General features: G+C 55.6%; 6 protein-coding genes across 6 annotated transcripts; 2 read left to right on the top strand and 4 right to left on the bottom strand.

The window, feature by feature from the left end:
* Window positions 1–158: 158 nt before the first annotated feature.
* On the bottom strand, window positions 159–1686 carry L226DRAFT_146029 (uncharacterized protein). Its single transcript, XM_067672394.1, has 5 exons — window positions 1652–1686; window positions 1403–1592; window positions 915–1345; window positions 612–864; window positions 159–544 (listed from the first exon to the last, which is right to left on the bottom strand). The coding sequence occupies exons 2-5, from the start codon at window positions 1529–1531 to the stop codon at window positions 515–517; spliced, it is 843 nt and encodes a 280-aa protein (XP_067533327.1). The 5' UTR covers window positions 1532–1592; window positions 1652–1686; the 3' UTR covers window positions 159–514.
* Window positions 1687–1857: 171 nt separating this feature from the next.
* Window positions 1858–2811, bottom strand: L226DRAFT_466458 (uncharacterized protein; the record flags this gene model as incomplete). The annotated part of the gene is made up of 3 exons (XM_067675982.1): window positions 1858–2458; window positions 2513–2597; window positions 2655–2811. The coding sequence occupies 3 exons, from the start codon at window positions 2809–2811 to the stop codon at window positions 1858–1860; spliced, it is 843 nt and encodes a 280-aa protein (XP_067533326.1).
* A 155-nt stretch (window positions 2812–2966) lies between these two features.
* On the top strand, window positions 2967–4714 carry L226DRAFT_536926 (Metallo-dependent phosphatase). Its single transcript, XM_067681224.1, has 10 exons — window positions 2967–3346; window positions 3400–3467; window positions 3520–3593; window positions 3647–3726; window positions 3778–3895; window positions 3947–4038; window positions 4094–4333; window positions 4390–4517; window positions 4598–4601; window positions 4662–4714. The coding sequence occupies exons 1-8, from the start codon at window positions 3110–3112 to the stop codon at window positions 4411–4413; spliced, it is 933 nt and encodes a 310-aa protein (XP_067533325.1). The 5' UTR covers window positions 2967–3109; the 3' UTR covers window positions 4414–4517; window positions 4598–4601; window positions 4662–4714.
* L226DRAFT_489841 (amine oxidase) lies at window positions 4574–6725 on the bottom strand. Its single transcript, XM_067677290.1, has 8 exons — window positions 6329–6725; window positions 6186–6272; window positions 5958–6121; window positions 5480–5788; window positions 5359–5415; window positions 5172–5276; window positions 4850–5114; window positions 4574–4793 (listed from the first exon to the last, which is right to left on the bottom strand). The coding sequence occupies exons 1-8, from the start codon at window positions 6492–6494 to the stop codon at window positions 4660–4662; spliced, it is 1287 nt and encodes a 428-aa protein (XP_067533324.1). The 5' UTR covers window positions 6495–6725; the 3' UTR covers window positions 4574–4659.
* L226DRAFT_145934 (uncharacterized protein) lies at window positions 6535–7623 on the top strand. Its single transcript, XM_067672393.1, has 4 exons — window positions 6535–6765; window positions 6841–6961; window positions 7065–7146; window positions 7198–7623. The coding sequence occupies exons 1-4, from the start codon at window positions 6716–6718 to the stop codon at window positions 7542–7544; spliced, it is 600 nt and encodes a 199-aa protein (XP_067533323.1). The 5' UTR covers window positions 6535–6715; the 3' UTR covers window positions 7545–7623.
* An 828-nt stretch (window positions 7624–8451) lies between these two features.
* Window positions 8452–10796, bottom strand: L226DRAFT_489839 (beta-lactamase/transpeptidase-like protein). The gene is made up of 6 exons (XM_067677289.1): window positions 10425–10796; window positions 10137–10372; window positions 9956–10067; window positions 9648–9899; window positions 9392–9583; window positions 8452–9318 (listed from the first exon to the last, which is right to left on the bottom strand). The coding sequence occupies exons 1-6, from the start codon at window positions 10758–10760 to the stop codon at window positions 8611–8613; spliced, it is 1836 nt and encodes a 611-aa protein (XP_067533322.1). The 5' UTR covers window positions 10761–10796; the 3' UTR covers window positions 8452–8610.
* Window positions 10797–10973: the final 177 nt, after the last annotated feature.

The raw sequence follows: 10973 nt of genomic DNA, 5'->3' as shown, positions 1-10973 counted from the left end.
GTTCGCGATGAACGAAGTACGAATCGTGAGCACGCAGCGCGGCCCGTACACAGCGATGGCGAAGTCATACATGCCCACGTTGTCCGCAGTGACGACCCGCGCGCCCGTGCGGCCCCAGTCATCCCATGGCAGGACGAGGGAGCGCCGCGATCCGGTCTTCCTTCGTGCAAGGTAGTTACGGATCGTCGAAAGGGAGACGAGTAATATCAGGCGCTTTTGACGCATTACCTCCGGTCCGTAGCGGATCGCGACGTCGTCAATGCATACGGCGAGCAACGAGTGGGATGGGTCTGGGCGGAACAACGAGCGGTCGTCCGGATGACTGCGCGGAATTTGTAAGAGGCTCAGGCACTTGCCGCGGTCAAAGTGCAATGCGCACTTAAACTGGGGCAAGTACAAGTGCAAGAAGTGTGCTTTGGGCTTCGTGTACACTGGGAGCTCTGGCGTGCAGCGATCGGGGTCGAGGGCGAACACATGGATGCCGTCGTGCAGAGTAAGAAGGATATGATGTCTGTCAATGAGGTGGTAGGAATATATCTGGCGACTCTTGTACCGCTGACCCGAGCCCATAAGTCCGTACATAAGATGAGTGAGGGGCAGGCAGGACTCACCCATACGACCGCGCCTGTCTTCCAGTTCGTTATGTGCACCTCCATCTTGATTCCAGGTTTCTGGCCATCACATGTGTCTTCATAATACCCCCATGCAACCAGATCAGAGAGAATGTCGAGGTGGTCTCTCTCCTTCATGTATAAGGTCGAATGTAAGCGCCACCAGGGACTACGTGGTACCCGAATGACCGACGAAGTCGCGAGTGGATGCAGATAGCAATCGTTAGAGATGGAGAACAGATGGTGTTGTTGTCTGATGCACATTGGGTAAGCTGTCAATGCGATAGAGAAGGAAGAACGCACTCATCGCTGCCATCGCCCGGCAGGGTGATAACAAGCAAATCCTCCGAGAGATCCACGGTGTAACGAGCATCAAAAAGCGAGCTGGGTTCCAACAATGGCGTCCACGCTATGCACATAAATGTGAGTTCTGGCAGGCCGGTGCGCGCACTGCCTGGACGATAGAGCTTGAGAGTGACAGAGTCATGATCCCGAACGGCGTACACGAAGACACCGTTTGAGTGTGCTAGATAGCATGATCCTAGTTGAGAGTCCTGCATGCGTCGAGGGAAGTCGCTCCTCGTCCACATGTGTTGATACTGAAGGATGGCGGCGTAACGATCCCGGAGAGAGACGCCTCCCGGGGATCCGTCGTCAGTCATCGCGGAAACACTTAGTCCGCAAGCATACTGCACAGCCATGCTCTCGAAGAGCTTCGAAAGCGAGCGACACGTCTACGAAATTCAAGGTTAATATTAAGTTTCCAGGATAGAGTCATAGGGAGAGCTCACGAGTCTGCACGCGACTAGGGAATCGGGGTCGAGATGGCACAGAATCTCGACTTGAACTTCTGCCGGTAGCTTGAGCAAACTTGTGTGCCCGGAGGCACGCGTCCGTGGTCGGGAGACTAGTGCACCCATATGTGTTGATGGTGGTCGGAGTTAAGGAACTGGGTTACATGGGTCAGCCCACCCACTGACGCTGAAGGTGAAGGTCAGCCCCGCAGACAGAAATAGACGCCGATGAGGAATACTACTTGCCGTATCTCCTGCGGCGGCCACAACGTAGGATTGAGCAGCAACCATCCAGGAGTGCTGAAGACGGAAGCGACTATGAAGTGGAGTCACGAGTGCTATTGATCGTTCGAGATTCACTGTTTTGTTCTGAGCACACTCGCGAAGGAAACGAACTTCAATGCGGAGAATCTACGGATACATGATACCACTCACAAGCAACGCATGCATTGTCACGGCGGAGACACGCCACTCATCACTTCATACAACCCTTCCATAGGCCTGCGTCCGAGTTGCTCGCTCCAGAAGCGCATGATAGGCTCAAATTCGTCCTTCGAGCGCGGCATCCCCTCGCCCTGCATTTTTACCTCCGCGACCTTGGCGAATCCCTTCTTCAGCGCCGCAATCGCCCCGGAAGGAAGCGCGCTCTCCGCGGGGGGTGGCCGGTGGAAGATCAGCACCGGGGTCGGGCAGGGGTTCGGAGAGGTAGGGTAGGAGAGCAGTGGGCCTGATACACTCACAATGGAACCCAGCGCACGAGGGGCGTTCGCGATGGGCGGGAAAGAGTCCTGTCCAGACGAAGGGAGAGACTTCTGCTGGAGCGAGAGCTCAGTCCGCCAGAACTTCAGTGCGAACTCGGCCGCGACTGTCCCGCCCTGCGCGAAGCCGAAAAAGTGGATCCGGTGCGGGGGCCACGCGCAATCCTTCGTGAGGTGCGCGATGACTTTGTCCATGAGCTCGAGTGCAGGCGTCGGGTTCGGACGGTCGATGAGCTCGCCGAGAGGGTCGAAGGAGGTATACCACTGGAATGCTTGCTCGTAGAGGAACGGGATTCTACGCGACGCGCATGAACTTCATGAGCATCGCGAAACACTGCAAGAAACTTACTGTTCTGGTGCACGAAGAGCGAGCGTTGCGGTCTGGGGCAGATGAAGCTGCCGTCCCAGCTTGCCAAACGGAATCTGGGTGTCGCCTACACGCACGATGAGATCAGGTCGCTGTATGCAGTGTCGAAGGGAATGCCACTCACCAAGACCGTGGAGAAGAATGAGTAGATTCTCGTCAGTGCCATCGTCGCTGGGATTGTACACGAATGGTACGGGGATCGCAGACGATTTGGGGGGCGTTTTGGTCCTCGGCGTCGCGTTCGAGGACTCGCGCAGCGTGATTTCTTTCTCTGAAGCCATCGCGCGTGGACTCTAGGAGATTGTTGAGGTGAAGAAGTAGGTTGATCATATATGTGCGGATGCAGAAGGGAAGAGGTCGCCGAGAACGTTCTACATGAGATGGGCGTCGTCGGGAAAGGCGTCAGCGCCGTCCAAGCGCCCTCGCTCGTTGTTCTCGCCGGTGTCAAGACCAGTACCCTCCTTGCTTCCTACCCTCCCGACACTTGCCTCAAGCCATAGAGCTGTTCCATCATCACTGCCTGCAACGACTGGTATCGTCTTATTGCTGTCGACCGCACCGCAGTACAGATACAACGCCATGGCCGCCTTCGACCCCGACAAATGGCTGTCGCTGCTCATGGATTGCCAGCATCTCCCTGAGCCCGACATGAAGGTCCTCTGCGAACGCGTACGCTCGATATTACTCGAAGAGTCGAACATCCAGCCCGTCTCGAGCCCCGTTACAATCTGCGGCGACATCCACGGCCAATTCTGGGACCTGCTGGAGTTGTTGAGAAAAGGCGGCATGGTACCGGAGACGAGCTACATATTCATGGCACGTATGTACCCCTCGGTGTTGATTAAGAATGTTTCTAAGACGATGTCCAGGGCGACTTCGTCGACCGCGGGCACTACAGTCTCGAGACGGTGTCGCTATTGCTGGTCTTGAAGGCCAAGTCAGCCATCTCTTCCTCCCTGTCGGCAGCGGTGATTAAGACCGAATGTCAGGTATCCCGACAAGGTCACTCTGTTGCGGGGGAACCATGAAAGCAGGCAGATAACGCAGGTATATGGATTCTACGGTACGTCTGCGGTCGTCCTACCGTATCGAGAACGTCGTTGAGCTGGCCGACAGACGAATGCCAGCAGAAGTATGGCTCAGCACAGGTGTGGAAAGCGTGCTGCGGTGTGTTCGACTACCTCAACCTTGCCGCAGTACGTGTGTCATATGCGCATATAGCCACCGCCTCTCATGCACAACTGCAGATCATCGACGGCGAGACCCTATGTGTGCATGGAGGACTGTCGCCCGATATCCGAACATTAGACCAGATCCGTGTGTTGTCAAGAGCACAAGAGATTCCGCACGAAGGCGCGTTCTGTGGTATGTCAATATGAAGCCAATGCCTTTGCGGAAGTCTCAACATCTGCATAGATTTGATGTGGTCCGACCCAGACGACATAGAGAACTGGGCTGTCAGTCCGCGTGGGGCCGGATGGTTGTTCGGCGGCAGCGTAACACAAGAGGTACGTGCTTGAGCAACCTCTCGCGATGTCGCATTGTATCTGACTGCGCATACAGTTCAATCACGTCAACTCGCTGCGACTAATAGCACGGGCGCACCAACTGGTGCAAGAGGGCTATAAGTACATGTTCGACGAACAGCTCGTGACTGTCTGGTCTGCACCGAACTATTGCTATCGCTGCGGGAACATGGCGTCAATATTGACTATACGGGACGATGGAGAACGGTCGTTCACTGTCTACGATGCCGCTCCCGAGAACGAGCGGGATAAAGGAATGCAGAGGACGCGGAAGATGGTGAGCAGTTGTTCAAGTTGACTGTGGGGTCCATCAGGCTAACGGAAGCATCGCAGGGGAACATGCCATACTTTGTATAGACGTAACTTATTATCTTCTGGTGTAAGCTGCAGACCTTTGTGGATATACATGTACGAATACTACAGGACAGTGCACGAGCCCAGAATAGCTTCGCATGCAATGGTAGGTTGGGCATATTATGGACGATGTTATACAGGTGTGTGGTCATAAATATCAAGAGCCGGATCTACTCTACTGACTATACTCGTACAGTAATGATAGGAAGCGACGTATTCTGACCTGACTTGAATGTGCGGCACAGGCCTTCACTCCACATCATACGGCAGCGCGTTCCGCACACGCTCGACATGCTCAAGGCCAAAGCACCCCCCTCCCTTAATGCACTCCGCGAGTGTCAGACCGATGTCCTCGCCCTCGGTATATGCCCCATGGAGGTACCCTGCAACGCCAGTCAGTCTTTGATGCTCATCCAAGACATATGACACGCCAACTCACCGAACCACTTCTTACTCGTCGCTTCGCCCGCAAACCACAATCTCTCGTCCACGTTAGCTCGTAGGTTGCCTTGATGTTCGCTCAAAAAGTTCGCAGGCCAGTTCGAGTACGATCCACGAAAGAGCGGGTCACTGAACCAGCGCTGGAAGTAGAAGTCGAGCGGATCCGGGATGGTCGCGTTCGGGAACATGTCGCCTAGGACGGAAAGGATCTCGGCCCGGACTGCTGCGTCTGACATAGACTCGATTCGGCGGGAGAAGTCGCCCTGCGCAGGTTCACCATGTTAGGTGAGTGATTTGCGCCAGAGGTCTGGTCGGCTTACCGTGACAGTGACGAAGAGGATTCCGCAGCCCGGGAAGAAGGCCGGATGGTCGAGCGTTTGCCACACCGGATACCTGCCGCGCTCATGATCTGCGTACAGCGCCATCTGTGTGCGATATGCGAAGTCCCCGTCACAGTCAAATCGTGGTGAGTGGATCTTTTGTCCACGACGGAAGTCGGAAGCTCACCTCTGTGTCGAACCAGAAATTCTCTGGGAATTGCAGGAAAATCTTGGTGTACGTACCCTACGTACGTCCACTATGAGCTCCCTCATGCTTATGCCATCGGTTTAGGTCACCTCGTACGTACCATGGACATGCTGTGGATGGCCTCCTGCTTCCATGCCGGTAGTGGTGGGACAAACTTCACGTCGTCGTGCTGCAGGACACCCAGACTGAACGTGCACAGTGCGTAGTTCGCCGTAATTTCGGCACCGTCCGCAAGCGTCACCACAACGCCCTTCTTCGATGTGTACACCTTAGCCACGGTCGCGTTGAGGCGAACTTGCTGCTCGGTCAAGAACCCCTCAGCCTCGGCCTGGATGAGCGTCTTGAACCCGCGCTGGTCGACCGACAGCAAGTTCTCCCTCGAGAACTCCAGGAACGTGTTGTTGTGCGCCTGTTGGGGTCAACGGAGGGGGTGTGTCAGCGCAAACATGCAGACTATGACGCCAACCTCTACCGGAAAGACCGCAACGTCACCAGCACCGCGCCGGGGCTGCGCTGCGTCAATGAGCCGAGTCCTCGCCAGGAGAAGCCGCGGGATGGAGGCTGGAACGGGAATGCACCCAGGATGAAGCGAGCCACGATGTCTCTTCCGGGGTCGCGCCGAACTCCCAGTCGAATTGGTAGTATTCAGCGGCCATCTCGTATCTTGAGCGCGGACGGGAGCCGGAGAGCGCATATCCGCTCCTCGCGGTCATGTCAACCAACCGGTTCGGAACGCGTGCTCCTGGATTGGGTTTCGGGGTGAGTGCCACACTCGGTGCGTGTAGGTAACGCGGAGATGAACTGACCGGCGACTGCAGTGAGCTTGTCAAAGTTCTCGATGGACTGCTGGAAGGTGTCCTGGAAGTCAAACGGGCCCGAGTCGTCATACGTTGCTGCGAAGTGCCGTAAGTCCTCGTCATCCCTCTGCGCATATGACATGGGCACTTACAGACGCTTCCGAAGTAATGGCTAGAGTGGAGGGACACGTTGTGTTTCTTGGCGAGCTCCCAGATGGGATTCGCAGGCCCAGCCTCCGTCTGCGTACCTTGCACCCAGTTGGCACCCACCTCGACCATCCACTTGCTGTCCTCGACGCCGAAGGAGCGGCTCATCATACGTCCCCCGAGTTCATGTCGCGCCTCCAGGATGATGAAGTCGTCGATACCTTGTTCGTGCAACGTTCGCGCAGCAATGATGCCCGCCACGCCGCCGCCGAGGATGAGGACTTTCGTGTCCTTGCGTCCATGTCCGGACGAGAGAAGCGTCTGTCCTTCGGGGTCGATAGGGAAGGCTAGAGCGGAGAGTACGGAATGTATCGCCAGCCACAGGAGGACCGATGTCAAAGAGTGCGCCATCGTTAGACGATGCCACAGCTCGGGAATCGAGGTAAGGAGGAGCTAAGGAGCTAAGGAGCGAACTCGCGTGCATGCTCGAGCACTTATATATCGCCTATTTGAACAGCAGGGTTCTTGTTCCGCGTCGCGTGAGACGCGAAGCTCCCACTTATCGCAGTGAGAACGGAAAATATGACCCCAAACCCGCTCGTACTCGTCAGACAAGCGTGGTGGTATCGTTCCATACGGTACGTCACTGTGTGAAGGTGCTGTAAGTAGTGGCGGCGGTAAGACTCAGTCAGACGACGGCACGAGGCTTCCCGCCTACGTTAATGGTAAACGGTCCCCAAGATTTGCGGTACGCGCGCCGCGCTACTCGCGAGCAGCGGCAATACTCCTCGGATCCATGCCAAGTCTCGCCAAGTGCTGTACCGTGAGTGCTTCATGTAACATGTTCATGATCACCGTCACGTACGCTTCGTAGTCATGGCCTTACACTTGCAGGCAGGGCGGAAGTGGCTCATGAAGGAACGTTCTTACCCTCCGTCTTCGCAGTCGTATTCGTACTCCCAGGCCACAAGCAAGCATGGACCGCATGGAAGCTCGAGAAGGCGAGCAGGAGATAGCGTCTCGACTGTCTCTGCAGACGGTCGTGCCGTAACGTTATGTGGCGCCGTGCTCGCACGCGACGGGGGAGCCTTACCACGAGTTGGAGATAAGCGGGACGCTCTTCGGATCTTGCTCAGTTCGTCTCAAGCTCGAGCTTCCTGCCCTGAACATCCTGTACCCGGACAGTCCCCCCGAGGCAGCGTGGTCGACAGGATGGGGTGAGGATGACGGACAGAACAGATGGGAGATCATATTGCACGTCTTCGTGATCCTCGGTAATAGGTGCCGGGCAGTCAAGTATACACGTGTTCGGTGCTGCGATTGCGTTCGGGAAACGTAGTCATGGTCATCGATTGTCAGGGCATTCCCCTTGCCGATCTCAGGACCCCTGAATGGTACTACGAAGGGCCCATCTTGAGGCGAAATTCCAAGGCAATCGTAACGTACTGAAGTGAAGGCAGTCAGTGTCTGCAGAGGTTGAATCCACTCTGAGCTCACGATATTTCGTCCAGAGGTCCAATGGCACCCGGGAGATTGTCGACGTCCACCAAGAAGATCTCGTCCACCTTGATAGGAGAACTGCGGTCATTCTTGCTGTGGACGACGGAGGTGTTCAGTTGCGAGACGACTGTCACGGCGACATGGTCCGGCTCGGTTCGATCGGTCACTGCGATGACTTTGTTTCCGGACTGATCGGTCGCGCTCCCGGTAGTGAAGGCATAAGCTATGTCAGACCATAGGTCCGAACGAGGAAGCCCAGTCTTCTTGGCCTCCTGGACCGTAGATTTGCCATGGCGTACATCCTTCAGGAGAACAGTGAGGAGCGTGATGTCTCGACCGATGTCTGCTGCCGGTTCGGATGTGTCTGGAAGAATCCGGCCATGAAGGACGTCCGATTGCTCTATGTCTGTGCGTTAGAAAGGTTGCGAGGGTTGTGGTTCAACCGGGTCATCTTCAAGGTTGTGGATAAGCGGCGGTAAATATTGCCATTAGTATGACTCAGCACTTAACTTATCGCAAGTGTCCACAGTAAATACATTGTATGTAGCAATAACTCACCGCTCATCACGACGCGTTGACTGTATCGCCTTGCCTGTGACCAAATCTAACACGGAAATCACAATGCATTGTTCTATTCGTCATGCCTTACCGTGGCTAGTACGCATGTTCCTTCTATTAGTATGACAAACTGGGGCACACCTATCTCAAAATCCATTGTCCCGCAATACATTGAGTACCAGAAACCTAGAAGTTCGAAGCCGCGGCCCTAGGCCACCTGGACACTACTTCAAACCTTGTCCCACCAAATGTCTGCCCTCTCCTGCACAGTGCCCACCGTCCTCTTATGCCCGTCCTCGAAGTTCAGCCATCCGCAACCCGAGACCTTCCCTTCCCCGTCTACCAAGCACTCGACATCCGCCTCGGGGAACGCGCTCAATGCCGCCTCGAAGAACGGTGTCGTGTCGCGCCCGAAGCCGTGCGGGTATATCGACTGCAGTCTCAACAGGAACTTCACCGACGTCTCCCCGGATTGGGAATCCGCCCCGGTGTCGGGGCACACGTGTCGTATCATGGCGTGCGTGACGACTCGGAGGGTGGTAGCGTAGAGCGCGTTCGGGTCGACGGTCCCGTTTGGGCTGATGGACGCCCAGTCGGAAAGAGCCACAGCGCAGTATGTGGTGGAATTGTCGTCTGGTGCGCAGAACGTGAGGTTGCCGTAGCCGGGGTTGGTGTACAGTCCTGCAAAGTTCTTGATTGGAACGCTCGGGGCGCAGCTCGTGTTCGGGGAAGCGGAACCTGAACTATCAGAGTCGGACGGCAAAGAAGGGACCGTAAAATTCGTGTCGAGCGCGAGGACGCTGTCGACGACTGCGAACGGGACGAAGGCTGGCCAGGGTCCGTCTGTGTTCAGGAGGGAAATGACGGCAAGGTTCTCACGGGGGAGGAAGATGAGCAAGCTCACGAAACCAGGAATGCCACCATCATGCGTGATAATCTGACACAAGGCATCAACACAGTCGACACAGCGAACAAATACGGACTGAGGAGCTTGAGAAGCCGTCACTCACGTCATGGCCAAGGTACGACTGGCGCTGCCACCCGAGCCCGTATCCCATGATGGACATCGTAGCGTCGTGCGTAGTGTTTCCTGTCATGATCACCCGGGAGGTCGTTGTCTCATTGAACACCCAGCTCGGGATGATAGTCTTCTTCGTCACGGGGTCCACACCACCATTCAACAACGTTGCGGCCCACTTCGCCTGCGACAAAAACCGAATTCAGATCAGCATCGTTCCAACTTTTCAACTCGGCGGGCCGGCGCACCATGTCGATTGCATTCGAGATGATTCCGCCTGCACCAGCAACGAGATTCGCCGTGACCGGCCCATCGAAAATCATTGGGATACGTCGGCCGCTGAAGATGAACGACTGGCTTAATTGTCCGGACGCCTCGGCTGCAGTCAAATTGTACGTCGTGCTGGTCATATTCAGGGGAACGAAGATCCGCTCCGCGACGAACTCTTGGAAGGTCTTGCCAGAGTACCTGTTAATGACTTCCGGGAGGACCAGATACATCTGTGAACGCTTGTTGTCAAAATACGGGAGACACAGCGCAGAAGAATGTGACTGACGAGATTACAGTAGGACCATTGCTCACGAAGCTCGTAGCCGGGGTGGAGGTACCTCAAGCGCTTGCCCACGCTCAGCGGGGTATCCGAATTGCGCGTGTACATGAATTCGTTCCTGTGGCGGACGGATGAGCGTCAGATGGATAGACTCTCGTAATGTCGAATCCCTGGGACCGCGACGTACCTCGTGAGACCGCTGACATGACTGAGCAAATCCGCTATGTTTGCCTTCTGAGACGCAAAATCGTCCTCCAGTTTCCACACGTCCGGGAGGAGCGCCTGCATCTTGGTGTCGAATGTGAACTCGAAGAGACCTGGAGGCAGAGCAGTGACGTTCCGGCGGTTGGCGAAATCATCCATCAGGATGCCGAGTGCGCTCACAAGGAACGGTTTTGAGACCGATGCAAGCGCAAAGAGTGTCTGGGACGGAGCTAGTAAGTACACGCAGCTGATCATTGAGAACTACGCTCACATCGCGCTGAGCCAGGTCGCCATCTTCTGTTCTGTTACCCCATGAACCGAAGTCGGATGTGTACGAGGTGTTGTCGAGGCGTACAACCGCGAGCGTAAGACCTGGCGTAAGATTAGTGTCGACGAAACTCTGCGCGTATGTCGATATTTCGGGAGTGATAAGGTTGCCGGCGCTGTCCGAAGTTGTTCGAGTAATGATAGAATTGTACGTGGCGGACGCAGTGGAGAGGAGAGGGAAAAGGCAAGCAAATGACAGAGCTAATGTCTGCATCTCTGGAAGCAAAATTGGCACGAAGAACACGTAAGGGGGGTATGAAAAGTCGAGAGATGCTGGCATCCTCAAGTATTTGTACCCAACGCCCTCCTAATTGGAAAGTCTTAACGAAACAAGTGCGCATGAGCCCCGCAGTTGGGAGCGCAGTCGGTTTCGACTTGACGGCTCCGCGCTATGTCATGACACCGCACTTGGTCACTGAATTGAAATTTGTTGATTTCGCCTATACAGCGCCTTGGGGCAGCAATTTTCGAGTCAACTACGCGCACCACTACA

The sequence above is a fragment of the Lentinus tigrinus genome (assembly GCF_003813185.1).
Source record: "Lentinus tigrinus ALCF2SS1-7 unplaced genomic scaffold L226scaffold_21, whole genome shotgun sequence".
NCBI classification, from domain to species: Eukaryota; Fungi; Basidiomycota; class Agaricomycetes; order Polyporales; family Polyporaceae; genus Lentinus; species Lentinus tigrinus.
The sequence above is the reverse complement of the archived record's forward strand: the minus strand, read 5'-3'. Positions and strand labels throughout refer to the sequence as shown.